Raw genomic sequence first — 25,894 nt, forward strand, 5'->3', positions numbered from 1 at the left:
CCTGTCATTGGGAGCAGTGATTGCAGCCTTGTCCTAGGTAGACCATCTCCCCATAGTTAGAATCACTCCCTAGGACACACTTAACCCCTTGATCACCCCCTAGTGTTTAACCTCTTCACTGCTAGTGTCATTTATACAGTAATCAGTGCATTTTTATAGCACTGATTGCTGTATAAATGACAATGGTGCCAAAATAGTGTCAAAAGTGTCCGATGTGTCCGCCATAATGTTTCAGTCATGATAAAAATTTGCAGATCGCTGCCATTACTAATAAAAAAATACTAATAATAAAAATGTGATAAATCTATCCCCTATTTTATTTCCATGGTTTTTATTGAAGAATTACTGATTACAGAAGAATTCCATTTACAATCTTAACAGAATAAGTAGTACAACAATTATAACAATGAACAGTATGAGGTGGTCTTAATTGTTGTGGGTAATCTACTTTCAAGATTTTTTTGCCCCAACATATATTCTGCTGCTTTAGGAATTACCAGGATCTATCCCATGGTCACAGGGATAAGGGCACCCCCAGACACCCCTTTTGGGGGCACACTGTGTCTTCAGGGGGCACACTCCTCCCTCTATTTTACTTATATAGTCTCATCTACTAAGTACATAGTGAAAATGGAGCCAGGATCACTGGATCTTGAAAGTACCGACACAACAAGGTGAAGTATGAATAAGGAAAAGAATAGACAAGATAACAACAAAAAATAAAAATGAAGATGAAAAGTAGCGTCCGCTCAGTGAAGACTATTTCTGAACAGGTCTCTCCTGGGCTTTGGAGAAATTCTTCCAAGAAGACCAATTGGACTGATATGCTTGGTATGTCCCCTCTCTGCAAGCTATTATATTGTCATATTCAGCAATCATCTTCACTTTAATTGAAACCTCAATCAGTTTAGGAATTTTGCTGGACTTCCATTTGCTTAGGATAGGATAATAGGATAATAGGATAAGTGTAAATATGGATCTAATGGAGCAGGGATGATCCGCTGTGTTTAAACTCAGAATGGCTTGTTCCACATTAGATTTACACTTACTTTTGTCACTTTTGAAATCGGGTTAAATACATCTGACCAAAATTTACGGAGCAGAGGGCAGGCCCAGACCACATGTAAAAGAGCACCTACCTGCCCCCCCCCAGCACAGATTGGAATTGTCCCTTGAGAATTTGGCTACAACGTATGGAGTAAAATACCATCTCAGCATAAGTTTCTGATTTAATTCTTCATAGTTTGAGCATCTAGAGTACTTATAGTTGCATTTAATGGCTTTTTCCCATTGAGCTTCCGAGAAAGCCTTTCCCAACTCTGTTTCCCACTTTAGTATTGGATTATATTACTGAAAGACATCTTTAGAATGAAGAGAATTATATATTAATGTTATACCTTTAGCTTTGGTGTTGCAGGACTGAAGGAATTTCCATATTTCTTCTATGATGGGGATATGTGTCACTTTTATGCTTTGAACCAAAGAAGCGATCTGTGTGTAGGTAAAGATTTCTGTGTTTGGGATTCAGAATTTTTGCTGAATGTATGTGAAAGGCCTTATTTTATCCCCTGTGGTGAGATCTGCTATATTACTTATTTTGTTCTCAAGCCATTTATTCAATGCTATGTTAGGGATTAACCATTTGATGGATTCCAGAGGAATGGGGACTTTGACTATTGGGTAATGTGCTGAACCTTCTAAGCTGATCTCAGGCCATGCCCTACATGCTGCTTGAATTGTGGGGTGGTCTGTGGTTTGGTTAGCTGTAGGTATGACAGAAGCCATGAGAAATGAAAGGGGTGAAAGTGATTGAAATCTAGTAAGTTCTAGTTGGCACCATGGTTTGACGACTGGTTTAACGAACCAATTTTTAATCTGGTCAATAACTAGTGCTGTGAAATAATCCTTCAGTATTGGCAGGCCCATACCCCCTGCATTTTTATGTTTATTTTGTATGAAAGGAGAGCACCTCGCCCTGTCCCCCCCCCCCCACAAAACCCAACAGTTGTTTTTGTATTGTTGTAAAGAAATTAGTGGGTATTTGAATTGGCAGTGCTCTAAAGACATAACGTATTTTTGGAAGTTTTAGCATTTTATATGCTGCTAACCGTCGGGACCAGGATAGGTAAAACTTTTGAATACTTGAGAGTTCTTTCTGGCATTTGTCAATGAGTGGTACATAGTTTTCTTGGTATAATTTAGAGAGTGGACATGTGAGTTTGATACCCAAATAGGTAATGGACGGTGTGGTCCATGGATATGGGAGAATCTCTTGTAAATGGTTTTCTACTCTTTTGTTTATTCTTATGCCTAGTATGTTTGATCTCATTGTGTTTACTTTGTAATAGGATATTCTGCCAAATTGTTGGAGAATACTGTGGGCTGCAGGTAGAGATTTGATTGGGTTAGAGAGTGATAATATTACATCATCAGCAAATAATGTCATTTTATGCTGGTACGATTGTGATGCTATGCCTTGTACGGAGTGGTCAGATCTGATTTTCTCTGCCAAGGGTTCCATTATTAGTGCAAAAATTAATGGGGACATGGGGCAACCCTGCCTCATTCCGTTCGTGATTTGAAATTATTTGGAGAACATTCCCTCCGTATACACATATGCTGACGGGGAGGAATATAGAGCCAGTGTTGCATCTTGTATCAGGCCGGAGAAGCCAAACTTCCCCAATACCCCTCTAAGGTACCCCCAGTGTACTCTATCGAAGGCCTTCTCTGCATCCAACGTGAGGAGCAGAGAAGGCTTTCTTTCTTTTTCCGCTATATGTAGAAGATTAAGCATTCTCCTAGTAGCGTCTGTCGTTTGTCAGCCCAACACAAAACCCACCTGATCATAATTTATTAATTGGGGCAGTATATTTGTCAATCTGTGTGATAATAGCTTGGCGTATAACTTCACATCTGCATTTAACAATGAGATGGGCCTGAAGTTTTGCGGCATGTTAGGTTCCTTACCTGGTTTGGGCAGTGTAATAATTGTGGCCGTGAGCATTTCTGAGGGAAAACCAGCTACAGCCGTGGTAGTGTCAAATACCATTTGTAGGTATGGTGATAAGATGTTACTAAATAACTGATAATATTCTGAAGAGTAACCGTCTGGGCCTGGTGACTTATTATGTGGAAGGGTCTTTATCATTTGTTCTATTTCTTGGGTCGTTATTGGTTCAATTTGTCTAAGTCTGCTTGGGATACAGTAGGTAGATTCATTGATGTCAGGAAGTCCGCAATTATATCATCATTGGGTTGGGGATTGTCTTGGTCATTTTTAAGATTATACAATGCTTCGTAATAATCACTAAAGGTAGCCACAATTTATTTTGGGTTTGTGACTTTTATTTTAGTTTTAGGGTTCCAAATATAAGATATTTTCTGTGTGGGTATTTTTTCCTTTAGTTGGTTTGCTAATGTTTTCCCAGCTTTATTGCCACATCTGTAAGTACGAGCTTTTAAAGAGCGAAGCTGGTGGTTATGTTGGGCTATCAGGTGCGTTCTCAACTCTTGCCTAGTGATGAATAGTGCATCTCTAAGTTTTAGGGAGGGGTTTTGCTTATTAATAGTTTCTAAGTGTTTTATCTTAGTCAGTAGCTCGTCCAGTTTTTGTGATGGTTGTTTTTTAAATTTAGCGCTCATCTGAATGAGCAAACCTCTAATATAAACTTTATGTGCATTCCACAGCGTGAAGTGATCGCCAACCGAGGGAGCGTTAATGGCAAGAAGTGCTGAGCGTATAGCTTCTAAATTTGCAGGTTGCGATAATATGTAAATATTATTATGCCATCTGTTTTCTCTGGTTTCGGCTCAGTGATCCCCACGCCAATGGAAATTGGTGCATGATCAGACCACGTAATACAATGTATTTCTGATTGGTCACTTTTTTGCAACATAAATTTGTCTACCAAGAACAGATCTATGCGAGAATATAAGCATTTGAAAAAAAAGAAAAGTCTTTCTCTGATGCGTGCTGGCATCTCCATACATCGTAAAAACCCAACAAAGAGATGAAACGGTCCAAAGAAACTCTTCTATGTCGGGATTTAGATCCATCAGAAGCGTCCATCTCTCTCTGTCAGGAACAGTATTGAAATCTCTGCATAGGATAGTAGATTCTTGTCTCATTGAAGATACTTTCTTCCATATTTTATTCACAAAATTTAACTGCTTTGTGTTAGGTAGATATATGTTAACCAAAGTATATACAGTATTGTCAGTCTCACATACCAGTATTATATATCTGCCTGAACTATCCATATGAACATCCAGTTCTTTAAATTGGACTGAGTCTTTGATAGCAATAGCTACTCCCCCTTTTTTTTGGGGCCGTTGGCCGTGTAACATGTGGGTATTTACGGTGCTGAAAAACTGGGGATTTGAGAGAACAGAAATGGGTCTCTTGTATGCAAAAGATATCACTGTTAAGCTTAATAGCTTCTCTCTGCCATCTCTTTTTTGAGGGCTATTCAGTCCTTTAACATTGAGTGAAGAGATATTGAAAGGCATCCTATGGTGATTAGTGGGGCTGATTTACTGCAGTTATGTTTATATTAGCGTATTACATGTTACCTGTCACAGGCGTGTGGCTGGGTTTCCCCAGAAAGCGAGGTTTTGGTAGGTGTTGGAGTGATGACTGCTGAGTCCGGAAGGTAGTTATAGGAAGTCTCCTGGATTACTTCTTAGATGATGGTTAGTAAGAGAGAAAAGGAAAAGAAAGTAAAAAAAAAAGTAAAAATTAAGTGAGGTAAAATGTAGGTGGATTAATCGGTTGTAACACACCAGAGTAACAGGTTGCAATTCTGGTTAGAATCTGTGCAGTAAAACAACCACTCAACTTAGGGGTTTAGGTAAGGGGATAAATCAACATCGCCATCCCCTGGGCCAACAGAGTTAATGAAGGTAGTGACTTACGAGCCCAATTGTCAGCCAGTTTCAGCGTCTGAATCCTCTGTTAGATATGGGAGTTTCATCCCATCCCCTTCCGCGGTGCCAGTGGGAATGATATGCCAGTCTCTCATGAGGCACATGCCTTCCTTGACGCTAGCAATTATATGGTTGTGTCCATCCTTAGTTATTAGCAGCTTCGCTGGGTATATACATCTGTACACTATCTTGTTGTTGTTCAGAGGTTTTGTGATGCTTGCCAGTTGTCTATGCTTGCATAGTGTATGCCGACAGGTCTGTGAAGGAGAGGTCTTGCAAGTCAGGGGGTATATTGTCGCGGTGCCTAACAGCGGCTATGAATCTGTCCTTAGTATGAAAAAATTTAATCCTGACTATGGTGTCCCTGGGCAGGTGTGATGCAATGTGTTTAGGCCTGGGAAGCCTGTGGATGCGGTCCACCATTAGATTTTCTATAGGTGAATCAGGAAGCACTGATTTCATCACCATAGAAAAGTATTCTTTTAGGTCAGGAGGTTTTATTGTTTCAGGTATTCCCCTTATTTTAATGTTATGCCTCCTGGACCTATCCTCTAAATTTGCCAATTTCAGTTGCATCTGCAATATCTCGTTGTCCCTATCATTGTGGGCATCCACCAAGTCATTGAAAGTGGAGGCGAACTCACCCATTTTTGTTTCCACTTGAGAGACTCACTTGTTGACTGCTGATATTTCTGATTTAATTTGGCTGGTTAGTGCCATTGTGTCAGCATGCAGAGTGGATCTTAAGAACACTAACATGTATTTTAGTGTGGTGTCCATTACTGGTTTGTTTGCTGTGGGGAAGTCTGATATAGATTCCTGCAGTTCTCTTGTGTCATCTAAAGAGGAGTCTAAGCTTACCTCCAAGCCGTTCGGATCTGGCATTTCATTCAGCTTCTGTTTACTTTTAGCTGGACGATGCCGATGGGGGTGAGGGAAAGTTCTCCAATCCCTGCTTGTTGTGATTGTGGCCAAGTTGGGAGCCTGTGGGCACGCTGCGCTGTGTATAGGAGCTGCGTATGTCTCCCCAGTGCCTGTCGCCGCCATCTTGGTCCGTGTAACTGCGCTGCATGGCAAAGAAATCAGGCATCTTTCCCGGTTGTTTTACCCCTTTCTTTTGTGGGATGTCATTTCGGAGGTTCACTGGACCTTGTAGTGCAGTCTGTGCGCTGAAACAAGGCTGTACATCGCTGTATCGACCTCCGTTGGCCCTCAGTGGAGAGGAGCTGTTTTAGAAAGCAGCCATCTGCTCCGCTGGCTAGCCACTCCCCCCATCTATCCCCTATTTGGTAGACGCTATAACTTTTGCGAAAACCAATCAATATATGCTTATTGCTATTATTTTACCAAAAATATGTAGAAGAATACATATCGACCTAAACTGAGGAAAAACATATATATATATATATATATATATATATATATATATATATATATATATATATATATATATATTATATATATATATGTATATGTGTGTACGTACAGGATATGTCTGAGGCTGTGGGCATGTAATAGAAGATGTCAAGAAGGTAGAGGCTGTGGGAGTGGTACAGGAGATGTGAGAGGCTGCGGGCATGGTACAGTACATGGAACAGGAGATGTCAGAGGCTGTGGTCATGGTACAGGAGATATCAAGGCTGAGGGCATGGTACAGAATATGTCAAGATGTCAGAGGCTGTGGGCATGGTACTGGAGATGTCAGAGGCTATAGGCATGGTACAGGAGATGTCAGAGGCTGTGGACATGGTACAGGAGATGGCAGAGGCTGTGTGTATGGTAAAGGAGATGTCAGAGGCTTTGGGCATGGTACAAAATACGTCAAGATGGCAGAGGCTGTGGTCATGGTACAGGAGATGTCAGAGGCTGTGGGCATTGTACAGGAGATGTCAAGGCTGTGGGCATGGTACAGAAGATGTCAAGATGGCAGAGGCTGCGGGCATGGTACAAAAAATGTCAGAGGCTGTTGGCATGGTACAGAAGATGTCAAGATGGCAGAGGCTGCAGAAATGGTACAGGAGATTTTAGAGGCTGTGGGCATGGTACAGGAGATGTCAGAGGCTGTGTGTATGGTAAAGGAGATGTCAGAGGCTGTGGGCATGGTACAAAATATGTCAAGATGGCAGATGCTGTGGTCATGGTACAGGAGATGTCAGAGGCTGTGGGCATTGTACAGGAGATGCCAAGGCTGTGGGCATGTTACAGAAGATGTCAAGATGGCAGAGGCTATGAGCAAGGTATAACAAATGTCAGAGGCTGTTGGCATGGTACAGAAGTTGTCAAGATGGCAGAGGCTTCAGGAATGGTACAGGAGATATCAGAGGCTGTGAATGAATGAATGAATGAAATACTTGTATAGCGCACAATGCCAACTGAATCGCCTCTAGGCGCTGTGGCGAGCTTTGATCATCTGCTAAAAGAGGAAGGTCATGAGTTTTTTCCTAAAAGCCAGGTGATTTTCTTCCAGGCAGATGTTGATTGGTAGAGCATTCCATAGCCGAGGCCCTTGGACAGCGAATCTCCGATCCCCCTTTGGATTTATACCAGGCATTGGGCACGAGGAGGATTTTTTTGTTGGCTGATCGAAGACTGCGGTTTGGTGTGTAATGATTTATTTTCTCCATTAGGTATTGCGGAGCTTCTCTATGCACACATTTGTGGGTGAGGCAAAGGGTCTTGAACGTGATCCGATTTTTTACAGTTAGCCAATGTAAGCTCCTCAGGGAAGGAGAGATTGATTCCCAGGGTTTTTTTCCTGTTATCAGCCTTGCCGCCGTGTTTTGGATCAGTTGTAATCGCGCAAGTTGATATTGTGGTAATCCTATGTAAAGCGAGTTTGCGTAGTCCAATCGTGAATTAATGATTGTTCCAACTACCACTGCTTTGTCATTCTTTGGGATAAAAGGGAGGAGTCTGCGAAGCATGCGTAGCAGATAGTGAGATCCACTGACTACAGATCCTATTTGCGCATTCATTGACATTTGTGCGTCTAAAATAACCCCGAGACTCTTCGCTTTGGTCTTTGGGGAGATAGTCTGCCCAAAGACGGTTGGTGGAGACCAGGAGATTTTGGTTGCGGGCTTATGATTTGGGTGTAAGATAAGAAGCTCTGTCTTTGATTCATTCAGCTGGAGGGAGTTAGTGGTCATCCAGTCCTCTATTGATTTGAGGCAGTTTTCAAGTTGTTGTTGGTGTTCTTTTTTTCCATTGATCCGGAAATAAAGTTGCGTGTCGTCAGCGTAAGAGTGGAAGCAGAGATCTGAGCATCTGATGATTTGGAGGAGTGGGCGAATGTAAATGTTGAAGAGAACGGGTGATAAAGGAGAGCCTTGAGGGACTCCGCAGGTGACTGCCCGAGTTTCGGAGAGGAATTTTCCTAGTTTCACTGTCTGTGACCGATTTCCTAGGAAGGACGCGAACCATTGGAGATCTATGTCTTGGACTCCAGCTACTTCTGTGAGTCGGGCGAGTAGAGTATTGTGATCTACTGTATCAAACGCTGCACTTAGGTCTAGCAGTACGAGGAGACACGGCTCTCCGTCATCTGCCGCTTCAAGGGCGTCATCCCAAATCTTGAGGAGAGCTGTTTCTGTTCCATGACCCGGGCAGAAGCCTGATTGCAGCGGGTCCAGGAGTTTGTGAGTATCCAGGTGAAGTTGTAGCTGATGTACTACAGCTTTCTCCATGATCTTAGAAATGGTGTTGAGGCTTGTAATTGGGCTACGGTTGTTTGGATCCTGAGGGTCTAGGTTTGGTTTCTTGAGTAGAGGTTTGACAATGCCTTGTTTGAGGATGCTGGGAACAATCCTTTTGTGGAATGATCGGTTTACGAGGTGGGTTATGGTTGGAGCCACGATGTCGGAGCATTCTTTCAGTAGTTTTGTGGGGATGATGTCAATAGGTGAGGTACTGTCACGCAGTTTATTAATGATGTTTTTTGCGGTGTCTACGGTAATTGGGGATAGTGAAAATTTTATCTCTTTATGTATTTGCTGGCTGAGGTTGGATGTTTTCTTCTGACAAATTGTTTCCCTGATGGTTTTGACTTTATCAATGAAAAAATCCGCCAGTTTGTCACAGTAATCCTGGGATTCGCTTTCCAGGGGTTCTAGGCACACCGGATTCATTGATTGATTGATTGATTAACCAGTTTAAACAGTTCCGGTGGTTGGTTTGCGGCCATTGAGATTGTATATGAGAAGTGGTCCTTTTTGGCTTTGAAGATTGCTTTCCGATAATTCTCTGTGAGACCTTTGTAGTTAAAGTGGTTTTCCTCTGTGGTATTTCTTCTCCATGTTCTTTCCGCTCTTCTGCGTTCTTGCTTTAATATGGCGAGGGAGCTATTAAACCATCCAGAGTTTTTCTTCCCGATGAGAGCCCTGCGTTTTGGTGCTACCGAGTCTGCTGATTGCAGCAATGCCCTGTTCAGGGAGTTGAGTGTTTCCTCCATAGAGTGGTTTAAGGTTATTGTAGTTATCTTGTTGGACAGAGTGGATTTGAAGGATTCAGAGTAGTTTTTTATGCGATCTGGTCCAGTGCGTTGTTACAGGTTTCCGTTTTTCATTGGTGATGTTGGTAGCTATTTTGAATTTGATGGCGTGGTGAGTTATGTTGTCGAGTATGTTGACGTCAATGTTCTGTTTGAAAATGAGGTCCAGGGTGTGTCCTGACCCATGCGTGGGAGTCTTTATCAGTTGCTGTAGACCCAGTTCTTCTAGTTGATTGATGCAGGCAGTCGTGATGGGGTCTTTAGGCTCGTTTGCCCAAAGGTTGAAATCTCAGAGTGCCAGGAAATTTTTGAATTTTAGGGTGTGCATTGCAAAGGATTCCGTGAGGGGTGAAAGAAGATTAGACTTTGGTCCCGGTGGTCTGTAGCACAGTAGAATATGAGTGGTGTCATGGGGTGTTGGTTGAAGATCAAGATGGCAGAGGCTGTGGGCATGGTACAGGAGATGTCAATATGTCAGAGGCTGTGGCTATGATACAGGAGATGTCAGGCAGTGGCATGGTACAGGAGATGTCAAGGCTATGGGCATGGTACTGAAGATGGTAGAGGCTGCGGGCATGGTACAGGAGATGTCAGATGCTGTGGGCATGGTACAGGAGATGTCAGATGCTGTGGGCATGGTGCAGAAGATATTAAGATGGCAGAGGCTCCGAGCATAGTACATGAAATGTCAGAAGCTGTGGGCATGGTAAAGGAAATGTCAGAGGCCTTGGGCATGGTACAGAAGATGTCAAGATGGCAGTGGTTGTGATCATGCTACAGGAGATGTCATAGGCTGTGGGCATGGTACTGGAGATGCCAGAGGCTGTGAGCATGGTACAGGAGATGTCAGAGGCTGTGGGCATGGTACAGGAGATGTCAGAGGCTGTGGGCATGGTACAGGAGATGTCAGAGGCTGTGGGTATTGTACAGGGCATGTCAAGGCTGTGGGCATGGTACAGAAGATGTCAAGATGGCAGAGTGTGTGGGCATGGTACAGGAAATGTCAGAGGCTGTGGGAATGGTATACAGAAGATGTCAAGATGTAAGAGGCTGTGGGCATGGTACAGAATATGTCAAGATGGCAGAGGCTGTGGTCATGGTACAGGAGATACAAAAATACTGAGCCAAAACTAAAAGTGGGACTTTATATGAGGCCATATGAACTATGTACATACACTTCCATCCCCAATATCTTGAAAAATAAAAAAATAAAGAAAAGTGGGACTTTATATGAAGCACTTCACTAGACCGAATGAGCCAATCAATGTACACATTGTTTATTATCAAAAGTCATACACATATATACCACCATAGATAATAAATTGATGTAACAATAAAATAATGGATCTCAATTGATAAATATAGACATAACATAGTATTACATGATTAGTTCAATATAGAAACATTGTTTTAAAAAATTCATAAATATCAATTAAAAAATCTAACCATTTCATGATAATGCACAATCAATTCAATATAGTGTGTATATATAGATAAATAGACTTTTAGTATGTAGACCAAGGTATAAATAATAGTAACATTAAAACTTTAACAATGTTAACGTTAACATGTTAATGTTAAAGAGAACATTAGTCCGCTAAGAGCAGGCTAACATGCAGTTACTAATGGCAACAATAAATAAATCTAAATTAATTGATTCCAGTTAAAATAACTTAACCAGTTTTATTAAAGTATCAAAAATAGAAAAAACCTGTGCAGTTCATAAAAATAATGGTTCTCAATCTAATATAATTAATTGTGTACCCACAGACAATAAGACAAACCGGACATATATAAAACAACACAAAATACTACTCAGGTCCAGACAACCCACGTATTAGATTACCTACTGAATATTACAGGGTCAAAATTCCCTATTTCTTCCAATAACTAAATGGTTAATCAATGGACTAGATCAATATTGAGTGGGGGAAGGGAGAGAGGGGATGAGGTAGATAGCTGAAAAATGACGTGTTCATTTCAGACAAATCCTATCTGTAGTTAGTGCTAATAATATTGCTATGATAGTCACATGTCTCCATCCCTTGGTGCTGGAAAGGTTAAACAATGTACAATAGTGTAACGATAGAAAAAGCCAATGTACAGTAGGAAATCCCGTCCAATCCGTGGCATTTAATTGTAACAGCCTTCTATTTAATCACTTCACCACACTTCCAAAGCACATTCCAAAGTGGTCGGCCGACTTATAATGTTTCAACAACTGGCAACAAGTTATCTCCTTTGTTTATTTAGGCAGACAAAGTAGCAAGGCAGAATGACATTACTAGTCTCTGATGTGAATAAACAGATAAGATTATCAGCTGCTATTTCAAAAGGCAACTCAAGTCAGATGCTGGTCAGCCAGTGTTAAAGAGGAAGTAAAGGCTATTTAAAAAAAAAATGCAACCTGTAAGGCAAAGGCATAATGAGCTAGTATGCATAGCATACTAGCTCATTATGAATAACTTACCTGAGAACGAAGCCCCCAAAGCTGTCCTCCGTCTTCATGTTCAGCTGCCATGTATCCCGGAGCGACTTCCGGGTCTTGCTGCTCCAGCGCTGTGATTTACCGGAGCCGCAATGACGTCACTCCCATGTATGCGCACAGGAGCCAACACGAGTGGCCATGATCTGCGGCATTTCCAGTGCGCCTGCGTGCCGCTGTCTACGGCACATACGCCGTAGACAGTGGTGGCTGTCTTTTTGTAAATATCTCCTAAACTGTATAGGTTTAGGAGATATTTATTGGACCTACAGGTAAGCCTTAATCTAGGCTTACCTGTAGGTCAAAGTGGTCTGTAAGGGTTTACAAACACTTTAACCACTTGAGACCCGCACTACGTCTATTGTCGCCATGGGGTTTCGCTGGTTATATCTAAATGTTGCCTGAGTCCACAGACATCATTCAGATATTGCCGTTTTCAGCCGGCGATTCCCTACACCATAAGAATGATCATAGCGGCTGTTCCGCTGCTTGATCATTCTTACGGGCGGCAGGAGGGGATGCCCCCCCTCCCGCCACCCTCCGGTGCTTCTACCGACTCACCGTTTCCATCGGTGAGTCGGTCACAGGATCCGCCGGCCCCAGCATGTGATCATAGAGATTTCCGGCAGACTAGATTGTCCCTGGAGTCTCTATGATCGTTCGGAGGCCGGGCGCGATGTTATGACGTCACGCCCGGCCTCGGTATTCAAATTAACGGCGCCGATCTGGCTAGGAAGCCATGATCGTTTTTTTTTATTCTTCCCAGCCTAAAGGTGAGATATGGGGTCTTATTGACCCCATATTTCACTGTAAATAGGTCCGATCGTGCCATATTCCTATTACAAGGGATGTTTACATTCCTTGTAATAGGAATAAAAGTCAATTTTTAAAACTAAAAAAATAAAAATAAAATTAACAATAAAAAAAAAAAAAAATTTAAGCGCCCCTGTCCCCGTGAGCTCGCACACAGAAGCGAACGCATACGTAAGTCCCACCCACATATGAAAACGGTGTTCAAACCACACATGTGAGGTATCGCCGCGAACATTAGAGCGAGAGCAATAATTCTAGCCCTAGACCTCCTCTGTAACCCAAAACATGTAACCAGTAAAAATTTTTAAAGCGTCGCCTATGGGGATTTTTAAATACCAAAGTTTGGCGCCATTACACGAGCGCGTACAATTTTGAAGCGTGACATGTTGGGTATCTATTTACTCGGCGTATCCTCCTCTTTCACATTATGCAAAATTGGGCTAACTTTACTGTTTGTTTTTTTTAAGCATGAAACTTTTTTTTCTGAAAAAAACATGTTCAAAAAATTGCTGCGCAAATACCGTGCGAGATAAAAAGTTGCAATGACCGCCATTGTATTCTCTAGGGTCTTTGCTAAAAAAACATATATAATGTTTGGGGGTTCTATGTAATTTTCTAGCAAAAAAATTAGGAATTTTACATGTAGGAGAGAAATGTCAGAATTGTCCTGGGTCCGAAGTGGTTAATATGTATATCAGTACCACAGTCACCCGAGAATCACGGTGTCGGCATCCACTGCAGTATCTGTCTGTAAATCACCTGGCTGCCTTTCAGCTGGTATCCCGTATGTTGGAAAGTAAAGTAGATCTCCTCCAGTCATATATCTGCCAATATATGCCGATAATATCACACTGACACTGCATCAGTTGTTATCTCATGCAGTGTCAGTGTGATACTATCGGCATATTTTGGCAGATATATGACTGGAGGAGATCTACTTTACTTTCCAACATTGACTAAAATTGAGTTTATTGGATTTTTCTCATAACAAAAAGTAGGGATATCATTTTTTTCAATATTTTTCGTCTTTTTTCATTTATATTGCAAAAAATAAAATTCCCAGAGCTGATAAAACACCACCAAAATAAATCTCTATTTGTAGGAAAAAAGGACACAAATGTTGTTTGTGTACAGCATTGCATGACCGCACAATTACCAGATAAAGCAGCGCAGTGCCAAATTGTAAAAAGTGCTCTGGTCATTAAGGGGGTAAAACCTTCCGGGGCTGAAGTGGTTAAGGTAAAAAACCTTCATCCTTTCCATCCTCTGTAATAATTCCTGTAACATCCTAGTATATGATCTATATCTATGGAGATGATATCTGATTGGTGGAGACAATAAAGAATGGGGGATGGAAGAATAAAGTGCTTTAATGTGAAGTGTCCCCCATGTGAATGTAGAATCCCATTGTAAATGTGGAATATCCACCAATATAGTACTTGTATCTCTAATATATCCCAGAAGTCTCAGCACTAAAGGCTGGAAATGTATATCCACCCCTCCCCCCTACATTCTCTATAAGGGATCCTATTCCTGCCACAATCCGGTGACCTTCAATGGGAACTCCTGATTGGTGGACTTTAGGAAGGTGATGGAATATTGGGGTCACTGGGGGATCCACCATCAGAAATTCTGCTGTTTTATTTCATAAACCCCCCCAGATCCTTTCCATTATCTATCAATTTCAGAAGCCCCTGTATGAGACACTGTGTGAGGTCCTGCTTAATAACCGGGTACATAAGGGGTGACTGAGCTGTCACAGCGCCCCCTCTTTATACTGTGTAGACATAAGTACTACAACAGCTTCACCTTTATCAGCTTCCCTAATAACAAGATCTTTCCTCTGTATAACATTCTGTATATCCTGATATTCCGCTCTAGTGATGTTATGTTACTTTTCACTAAATGGGGATAATTCCTCATATTCATCTTATAATATAATATCATGTGTCTGGATTTGTCTCTGCAGGTTGTTGTATTGTGGTGTGACTTCCTCCGGCTGTGATGATCTCCGATCCATTCTTATCAATAATCGATCCCTCACCACACTGGATTTATCAGGGAATAATCTGGAAGACTCTGGAATAAAACTTCTATGTGAGACGCTCAGAGATCCTGGCTGTACTCTGCAGAGTCTGAGGTGAGAATTATCCTATAAATGATATAATATTCTGCAGGATTCTGGTATAAATCTTCTATGTGAGGGATCCAGACATGTCACCTAGATGGAAGTTATACAAAGACAGACTTCTGATTGGCCGGTTACACTGGGACTTCCCATCATAGTCCTTCAGGTCACTCGCTGTTATTGGCTTTCATCCCCTCCCCCCTCCACTGACTATCAGAGATCAGACTTTGGCTGGGGTCACACTGGAGGTCACAGCGGGTCACAGCAGGGGGTCCGGTGCGTCTCCATTCACCATTTCAGGTCTGATTTCTGGCTGAATTCGGACCTGAAACAGACCAGAAGACGCACAGGACTCCGTATTCTCTTCATTCAGTGACCAATCATAGACAGATGGTCCTCAATTAGAATATGGAAGGACAGAGCGAGTCTCTAGACCAGAAGTGACCCCTAGATGCCAATAAAATCCCCCCATCCTTGTAGATATAAAATTGTCACCTCACTGAGCCTCAAAGAGAAGTCCTAGTCATTTCATCTACAAGCCCAGCAGGGGAGGAGGCCGATACAGGGAGAAGACCCCGAACCGTCTGCCAGACATTGATTTATATCAGAGATCAGAGGAATCTATTTTATCTCTCATACAAAATAAAATATTAGTTGCAGAGAGATGGAAATAATTGCCCCTGATTGTAGACATGTTGGGGTACATGTACATATAACATTGTATGTGTAGTGAGGATAGAATCCAGGAGAACCCCCAGAATGGTTCTATGGGGTCTGATCACACCAGACAAGCTCTGATTGGTCTTGTTGGGATCAGACTGACATGCCGGTGTTGGAAATCCAATCCTCATCCATCAGAACCATTCATGGTCCATTTAGCTCTGGTTCCTTCAGAACACAGGACCGGCTTGTGGGCTGGGCAGGGAACACCCCCCAGGGTTGGTTGGCTGATGGCTAAACTCCACCCACATCCATAAATTGAGGATCCTGAGATATGGACGGGTGATTCCCATGGTGCCGGTCTAACCGGTGAATAGCGGATGTTCCTGACATGTTCCTGTCACAGGATAATCCTCAGAAAAAGTTTATTTCTCTTTTATTCTCACAGCCAGACTGTGTCTGTCCTTTTGTCTTTGTTGTATTTTCTCTCATTCTTTATCTTTCTACATATTTTATACACTAAATAACAAACTAGTGTAGCTCTGCTCTATATTACACAGACAGACAACCTACCTGCAGACAGAGGTAAGTGTTACCACAACCCCAGTGTTACTATACGGCTGTGTAACTATGTAACAAACCACCTAACCACCTGATCCTGATACTTCCAAATAATAATTACACAACAAAAATGATAATACAAAGCAAATACTACATAGAATATATGTCTGCTACTACCACAACCTCAGTGCTGGAACAATGTGCTGCACAATAATGAATTGCTATTAATACACTTTATACAGAAAACTAACAACTTTATCCCGGTAATTGTAGAAATGGAGTCGGTGAGGATTTCCTCTCAGTAGTGCCACATCCAAAAACTTGTTAGAAGCAAAATAAATACCCCTAAGGGGGGCTTTTATGGCACTTGTATATATAAAGTGGTGCTCCGGAGAAATGTGACTTTGTAGATAAATCTCCCCCTATAATCCTCATGATTCATGTATTCTAGTAAAGGTTACGCTGTAATCCAAGGGCCGCTTTCTATTTTTGCAGCATTGATTTCTTACTTCTGTAAGTCCCAGCAGGCCGCCGCCATCTCATGTGGGGGCATCTGAAGCAAGACTGTATCTCTTCCTGTATTCCATGGTTACCCAGCATGCACCTCCAGATCTCGCACATGCTCAGAGCAGCACGAGCCGTGTAATAGGTTGTAGGTCGGGTTTCCATAGCAACAGCAGTGTCAGACGAAGTTCCCGCCCCTTAGCTATGGAAACCTCCCCTCCCCCTCCAGGAGGCAGGAAGTTTATCTACATTTACAAAGATTATAAATCTAGAAATACAAAAATCTGCAAAAGGAAATTACTTTATAAAAGATGATAATTGTAAATGATATCCCTTGTTTATGTACAGATGTGTGTGTGTATATAACATCTACACAGAAAGAGGGATATCATTTACATTTAGCATCTTTTATAAAGTAATTTCCTTTTGCAGAAGCTTCCCCATCAAATTATTCCCATCAAAACTGCCCCATGCTAATGCCCCATCAAAATTGCCCAATCATACTGCCACCATCAAAATTGCCCCATCATTTTGCCCCATCATACTGCCACCATCAAAATGGCCACAGTCAAAATTGCTCCATCAAAACTGCCTCATCCTATTGCCCCAATCAAATTGCCCCAATCAAATTGCCCCCTTAAAATTATCCCCATCAAAACTGCCATCAAAATTGCCCCCATCATATTGCCCCATTTTACTGCCACCATCACAATTGCCCAATCATATTGCCCCCATTAAAACTGCCCCATTCTATTGCCCCATCAAAATGTCTCATTATACTGGCACAATCAAAATTGTGCCATAAAAATTGCCTCATCAAAACTGTCCTATGAAATTGCCCCCATCAAATTTGCCCCATTAGACTTCCACCACCAAAATTGCCCCATCCTATTGCCCCATAAAAACTGCCCCATCATTTTGCCCCCATCAAAATTGCCCCATTATACTGGCACCATAAATGCCCTATCCTATTACTCCCATCAAAATTGCTCCATAATACTGCCACCATCTAAATTACCTCCATCAAAATTGCCCTATCAAATTGCCCCCATCAAAATTGCCCCATCAAAACTGTCCTATCAAATTTCCACATGAAATTGCCCCATCATACTGCTACCATCAAAATGCCCCCATCAAATTTGCCCCATAATATTACCCCCATCAAAACTGCCCCCATCAAATTGCCCCATCGTATTTCCCCATCTTATTGCACCATTATACTGCCACCACCAAAATTGTCCCATCAAAACTGCCTCATCCTATTGCACCAGGAAATTCCCCCCATCAAATTGCCCCATACTATTGCCCCATCATACTGCCACCATCAAAATTACCCCCATCATAATGCCCCCATCAAAATTGCCCCATTCTACTGACACAATCAAAACTACCCCATCCTGTTGCCCCCATCAAAATTGCCCCATTATACTGCCACCATCAAAATTGCCACAATCAAATTGCCCCCTTAAAATGACACCCATAAAATTGCCCCATCATACTACCACAATCAAAATTGCCCCCATCAAATTTGCCCCATCAAAATTGCCCCATCAAATTTCTCCATGAAATTGCTCCCTTCAAAATTGCCCCATTAATACTGTCACCATCAAAATTTCCCCACAAAAACTGCCCAGTCATACTGCCACCATCAAAATTGCCCCACCCTATTGCCGCCATCAAAATTGCCCTATTATACAGCCACCATTAAAATTGTCAAGTAAAAATTGCCCCATAACAAATGCCCCATCATATTGCCCCCATCAAAACTGCCCCATCAAAATGTCCCATTATCCTGGCACAGTCAAAATAACACCATGATTTTGCCCCATCAAAATTGCCCCATCCTATTGCCCCCATCAAAATTTCCCCATTATACTGGCACCATACATGTCCTATCCTATTACTCCCATCAAAATTGCCCCATAATACTGCCACCATCTAAATTGCCTCCATCAAATTGCCCCATCAAAACTGCCCTATCAAATTTCCACATGAAATTGCCCCATTATATTGCTACCATCAAAATGCCCCCATCAAATTTGCCTCATAATATTGCCCCCATCAAAATAACCCCATCAAAATAACCCCATCAAATTGCCCCATCTTATTGCACCATTATACTGCCACCACCAAAATTGTCCCATCAAAACTGCCTCATCCTATTGCACCAGGAAATTGCCCCCATCAAATTGCCCCATACTATTGCCCCATCATACTGCCACCATCAAAATTACCCCCATCAAAATTGTCCCATCCTACTGACACAATCAAAACTGCCTCATCCTATTGCCCCATCAAATTGCCTCCTTAAAATGACACCCATAAAATTGCCCCATCATACTACCACAATCAAAATTGCCCCCATCAAATTTGCCCCATCAAATTTCTCCATGAAATTGCTCCCTTCAAAATTGCTCCATTATACTGCCACCATCAAAATTGCCCCACAAAAACTGCCCAGTCATCCTGCCACCATCAAAATTGCCCCACCCTATTGCCGCCATCAAAATTGCCCTATTATACAGCCACCACTAAAATTGTCAAGTAAAATTTGCCCCATAACAAATGCCCCATCATATTGCCCCCATCAAAACTTCCCCATCAAAATGTCCCATTATCCTGGCACAATCAAAATAACACCATGAAATTGCCCCATCAAAATTGCCTCATCAAAACTGCCCTTTGAAATTGCCCCCATCAAAATTGCTTCATCAAAACTGCCCTATGAAATTGCCCCCATCAAAATTGCCCCATTATACTGCCAACATCAAAATTGCTCCATCAAAACTGCTCCATCAAATTTCCCCATAAAAACTGCCACATTATATTGTCCAATTATACTGCCACCATCAAAATTGCCCCATCTTATTTTCCACATAAAAACTGCCATCATCAAATCTGCCCCTTCAAATTGCCTGATGAGACTACACTGATCAGCACCACTGGTGGGCACTGATTAATGGGCATTGTGGGAACATATGAGGTAGCTTTGTATTTTATTTTCTAAGACCCCGCCCACTGATTATTCATTGGATGTGTCTACTTCTGCCCCTCCCTGGAAGAACATTTCACCTCTTTCCTGTTTCTCCCTCCAGTGTCTATGAATGTAAAGGGACATTATGGAGCTGTGATGATCTTTGCTCCGTTATCTCCACAAACCGAACTCTGACCTATCTGTGGATAACATTGGATGATGATGATGAGATGTCGGAGTCAGAAGTGAGACGACGTTGTGAGGTCCTCCGGAATGCCGACTTCTCTGTGGATAGATGGTAAGATCTGTTATATCGGAGGTAACACACATACTAAGTCTTAGAATGTGAATAGTAAAATGTAGACAACATTGGATGGGGATGAGATGATGGAGGTGAGATGACGGGGGTGAGATGACGGAGGTGAGATGACCGGGGTGAGATGACAGTGATGAGATGATGGAGATGAGATGATGAGGTGAGATGATGGGGATGAGATGATGGGGATGAGATGATGGGGGTGAGATGATGCTGGATGAGGTGATGGGGATGAGATGATGGAGATGAGGTGAGGTGATGGAGGTGAGGTGATGGGGATGAGGTGATGGAGATGAGGTGAGGTGATGGAGGTGAGGTGATGGGGATGAGGTGATGGAGATGAGGTGAGGTGATGGGGATGAGATGATGGGGATGAGATGATGGGGGTGAGATGATGGGGGTGAGATGATGGAGATGAGGTGATGGAGATGAGATGATGGGGGTGAGATGATGGGGATGAGATGATGGGGGTGAGATGATGGGGGTGAGATGATGGGGGTGAGATGATGGAGATGAGGTGATGGAGGTGAGATGATGGGGGTGAGATGATGGGGATGAGATGATGGGGATGAGATGATGGGGGTGAGATGATGGGGATGAGATGATGGGGATGAGATGATGGGGGTGAGATGATGGGGGTGAGATGGAGGTGAGATGACAGAGGTGAGATGATGGGGGTGAGATGATGGGGGTGAGATGACGGGGGTGAGATGACGGGGGTGAGATGATGGAGATGAGATGATGGGGGTGAGATGATGGAGATGAGATGATGGCGGTGAGATGATGGGGGTGAGATGATGGAGATGAGATGATGGGGATGAGATGATGGAGATGAGATGATGGGGGTGAGATGATGGGGGTGAGATGATGGGGGTGAGATGATGGGGGTGAGATGATGGGGGTGAGATGATGGCGGTGAGATGATGGAGATGAGATGATGGAGATGAGATGATGGGGATGAGATGATGGGGGTGAGATGATGGGGATGAGATGATGGAGGTGAGATGATGGAGATGAGATGATGGGGTGAGATGATGGAGGAGATGAGATGATGGAGATGAGACGATGGGGGTGAGATGATGGAGATGAGATGATGGGGATGGGGATGAGATGATGGGGATGAGATGATGGAGGTGAGGTGATGGGGGTGAGATGATGGGGGTGAGATGATGGAGGTGAGATGATGGAGGTGAGATGATGGAGGTGAGATGATGGAGGTGAGATGATGGAGGTGAGATGATGGAGGTGAGGTGATGGGGGTGAGATGATGGGGGTGAGATGATGGAGGTGAGATGATGGAGGTGAGATGATGGAGGTGGGACGTTGTTGGGAGGTCTTCTGCTCTGTAATGAAGATGGAAGGACGGGTGACAAACATTCTATACAATTTCTGTAGAGCCCATTGGAGGTCTCTGTAGTTATACAGATAATGAGAGAGATGATTGAGATTTCCTGTGCCAGTCACAGATTTCCCAGATGATGGAGAATTTATTCCTCATCCCAAGTTTTATCATTACAGATGGGGGATGGGGAGAATCAGATCCACCAATAATAATCTTAGTCAGGTCCTACAATCTTCCACAAGGTTTTACCTTTATAGAAAAATACCCCCCCATCCCCCGAGGTCCATCCAATGTGTCAGTATAACTGAGCCAATCGGATGTGTGTTCTCAGCCTGTACACATGACAGCCCAGCACACCCGGCATACAGTCTGCTATCCCAATGGTTGGATGGAGATGAGTGTGTGGCCCCTGCCATGGTGAGGGCCCCTCACTTTCCCATCATGTCTTACAGAGCTCAGTATGAGCCCCTCCCCCCTTCCATCATCACAGCAACATTTCCTCCTCTAACACTCTCATTTTATTCTTCTATGAAGGATTGGAGGAGGAGGCTGGAAAGTATCTATAGAGAGAAGAAGATAAGAAGATGGTGTGTGGGAGCCCCTCCCCCTCTCAGGTAATACACGGATCCGGATATGAAGAGAATGTCCGGAATGGATGATATCAGAGTAAAGTCACATCAACTCTCAGCTTTTATTTTCTCTTTCTGATCCTTAAATATAGAATTCCAGTAATAGTAATCTTTCTCTTCTTTTCCTCTTCTAAATGGCGTCATTTCTGCTCAGTATTGCCCACTTCCTGTGTTGTTGTGTGACCGGTGCCCCCTTCACACCACTGATCTGATAGGGGCACCCGCGCATGTGCGCTCCCATCTATTGTACTACAAGCCTGCGGTGACACACTGGCTGCACCGCCCATCACATCACCGCTACAGCTCCGCCTCCATTGTCATCTGATTGGTGCCCCGCCTCCTCTCTATGAGTGACAGCAGCCCCCGCACTTTTAGAGCTGCATGTGGATTGGCTCCTGGATGATGTTCTGTGACAACGGCACAAGGACCAAACATTACAACAAACTTTATTCATACAAGACACTGTCCTGTTGTGTCAAATTTACTAGCAATACATTTTACTGACTCAACTTTCATTGGAAAAAAAGGGTTTATTCTGTGTCACCCCCCCAGGAAGATTTTTTGTCACCCCATTCATTCATTCAGATGATCAAAGCTCGCCACAGCGCCTAGAGGCGATTCAGTTTGCATTGTGCGCTATACAAGTATTTCATTCATTCATTCATTCACCCCAGGACGATTCTGTGTCACCCCCCAGGAAGACTCTGTCACCCCCTAGAAAGATTCTGTGTCACCCCCAGGAAGATTCTGTGTCACCCCCCAGGGCATTGTGTGTCACCCATCTATTCTAGCAGCATTGCATGTCACCCATCCCACTGCAGAGTATTAGGTGTCACCTATCCCACTGCAGAGCATTACATGTCACCCATCCCACTGCAGAGTATTAGGTGTCACCTATCCCACTGCAGAGCATATTACATGTCACCCATCCCACTGCAGAGTATTAGGTGTCACCTATCCCACTGCAGAGTATTACATGTCACCCATCCCACTGCAGAGCATATTACATGTCACCCATCCCACTGCAGAGCATATTACATGTCACCCATCCCACTGCAGAGTATTAGGTGTCACCTATCCCACTGCAGAGCATTACATGTCACCCATCCCACTGCAGAGCATATTACATGTCACCCATCCCACTGCAGAGTATTAGGTGTCACCTATCCCACTGCAGAGCATATTACATGTCACCCATCCCACTGCAGAGTATTAGGTGTCACCCATCCCACTGCAGAGTATTAGGTGTCACCTATCCCACTGCAGAGCATATTACATGTCACCCATCCCACTGCAGAGTATTAGGTGTCACCTATCCCACTGCAGAGCATATTACATGTCACCCATCCCACTGCAGAGTATTAGGTGTCACCTATCCCACTGCAGAGCATATTACATGTCACCCATCCCACTGCAGAGCATATTACATGTCACCCATCCCACTGCAGAGTATTACGTGTCACCCATCCCACTGCAGAGCATATTACATGTCACTCATCCCACTGCAGAGCATTACATGTCACCCAACCCACTGCAGAGCATTACATGTCACCCACCCCACTACAGAGCATTACATGTCACCCACCCCACTGCAGAGTATTACGTGTCACGCATCCCACTGCAGAGCATATTACATGTCACCCATCCCACTGCAAAGCATTACACGTCACCCAACCCACTGCAGAGCATTACATGTCACCCACCCCACTGCAGAGTATTACGTGTCACGTATCCCACTGCAGAGCATATTACATGTCACCCAACCCACTGCAGAGCATTACATGTCACCCAACCCACTGCAGAGCATTACATGTCACCCACCCCACTACAGAGCATTACGTGTAGTCACTAGTGATGGGCTGCACACCCTCTTGTTCATTCCATATCAGAACTTTTGAACATCAAAAAAAATTAGACCTGAATGGCAAACCCCATTGTCCCAGTTTTAAAGGCTTATATGCAAGTAATTGGCCATAAAGAGGGTATGGGGGCCCGGGTACTCCCCTGGGGGACATCAATCAAAAACATTTTTTTTAAAACAATATTTTTTAAAGCAGCAGTGATTTTAATGATGCTTAAATTGAAACAATAAAAATGAAAAATTCCTTTAACCATTAGGGATCCGCGCTATAGCCGAATGACGGCTATAGAGCGGACCTACTTTGCCGCCCAAGGGGTGCGCACGGCACGCTCTGTGTTCAGCGAGTCTATGAGACTCACCTGATCACGGATCGAAGCAAGGGGTTGATCCTGACTCCTTACCACGTGATCAGCTGTCAGCCAATGACAGCTGATCATGTGACACAACAGAGCTGGTAATCGGCTATTTTTTACTGAGGTGGCATTGGCAGGGGGCAGGTGGGCACTGGTAAGCTGGCCGTGATCGGGACTGATGTCCCGATCCCCAGCAGCCATGATCGGGACATCAGTCCCGATCACGGCCAGCTTACCAGTGCCCACCTGCTCCCTGCCAGTGCCACCTCAGTAATAAAAAAGTGCCACCCATCAGTGCCCACAGTGCCACCCATCAGTGCCCACAATCTGCCTCAACAGTGCTGCACCCCAGTGCCACATATCTGTGCTCATCAGTGTCATCTACCAATGGTACCTATCAGTGCCACCCATGAGTGCCCAGCAGTGCCACCTATCAGAGCCACCTATCAGTGCCCATCAGTCGCATCTATCAGTGGTACCTATCAGTGCCACCCATCCGTGCCATCTTATCTGTACCCATCTTTGTCCATCAGTGCCACCTTATCTGTGCCTATCAGTGCCACCTTATCTGTGCCTATTAGTGCCACCTTAACTATGCCTATCAGTGCCCACCAGTGCAGCCTATCAGTGCCCAGCAGTGCCGCCTCATCAACACACTTCAATGAAGGAGAAAATGACCTGTTTGCAAAATTTTATAACAAACTATTAAACATGATTTTTTTTTGCATTGTTTGTTTGTTTGTTTAGCAAATAAAATAAAACTCCGAGCTGTAATTAACCACTTGCTTACTGGGCACTTAAACCCCCTTCCTGCCCAGACCAATTTTCAGCTTTTGGTGCTCTCACACTTTGAATGACAATTACTCAGTCATGCAACACTGTACCCAAATGAATTTTTTGTCCTTTTTTTCCCACAAATAGAGCTTTCTTTTGGTGGTATTTGATCACCTCTGGGGTTTTTATTTTTTGCGCTATAAATGAAAAAAGACCGAAAATTTTGAAAAAAAACACATATTTCTTTGTTTCTGTGATAAAATTTTGCAAATTATATATTTTTTTTCATAAATTTTGGCCACAATTTATACTGCTACATATCTTTGGTAAAAATAACCCAAATTAGTGGATATTATTTGGTCTTTGTGAAAGTTAGAGAATCTACAAGCTGTGGTGTGAATCGCACAAAATTGATCACACCTGATGTACTGGTGGCCGATCTCATTTCTTGCGACCCGAACAAGTCAGGAAAGTACAAATACCCCCCAAATTACCCCTTTTTGAAAGTAGACATTCCAAGGTATTTACTAAGAGGCATGGTGAGGTTTTTGATGTTGTCATCTTTTTCCCACAATACTTTGCAAAATGAAGATTTTTTTTTTTTTCTCACAAAATTTTCAATGTAATAGGTTATTTCTCTCACATGGCACGTGTATACCACAAATGACACCCCAAAATACGTTCTGCTACTCCTGAGTATTACGATACCAAATGTGTGAGACTTTTACACAGCCTGGCCACATACAGAGGCCCAATATTGAAGTAGCACCATCAGGCGTTCTAGGAGCATAAATTACACATTTCATTTCTCAACCACCTATTACATTTTTGAAGGCCCTGGAGCACCAGGATAATGGAAATGCCCACAAAGTGACCCCATTTTGGAAAGCTAACACCCCAACGTATAATCTATGAGGCATAATGAGTCCTTTGAATGGTTCATTTTTTTCCAGAAGTTTTGGGAAAATGTGGAAAAAAAATGAAAACGCATTTTTTTTACGCAAAGTTGTCCATTTATAAGATATTTCCAACACATAGCACGTACATAGCAAAAATGACACCCCAAAATACGTTCT

The 25,894-nt window shown here is 43.1% G+C and overlaps 1 protein-coding gene across 3 annotated transcripts in view; it reads left to right on the forward strand.

The window, feature by feature from the left end:
- The window catches only part of LOC143963522 (NACHT, LRR and PYD domains-containing protein 3-like), a 262,510-nt gene that overhangs the window by 231,854 nt on the left and 4,762 nt on the right, over nucleotides 1-25,894 (forward strand). For 2 of the 3 annotated variants that reach the window (XM_077473192.1, XM_077473191.1), the window contains exons 7-9: nucleotides 14,686-14,856; nucleotides 19,665-19,841; nucleotides 21,736-21,815. In XM_077473192.1, the coding sequence (XP_077329318.1) occupies nucleotides 14,686-14,856; nucleotides 19,665-19,841; nucleotides 21,736-21,781 (394 nt within the window). In that variant the 3' untranslated portion in view covers nucleotides 21,782-21,815. The remainder of the gene's footprint in view (nucleotides 1-14,685; nucleotides 14,857-19,664; nucleotides 19,842-21,735; nucleotides 21,816-25,894) is intronic. The other variant, XM_077473193.1, reaches the window with a different exon arrangement.

Source organism: Lithobates pipiens, unplaced genomic scaffold (genome assembly GCF_037356315.1).
Source record: "Lithobates pipiens isolate NorthernLeopardFrog02 unplaced genomic scaffold, aLitPip1_a1.2 Scaffold_8, whole genome shotgun sequence".
Taxonomy (NCBI): Eukaryota; Metazoa; Chordata; class Amphibia; order Anura; family Ranidae; genus Lithobates; species Lithobates pipiens.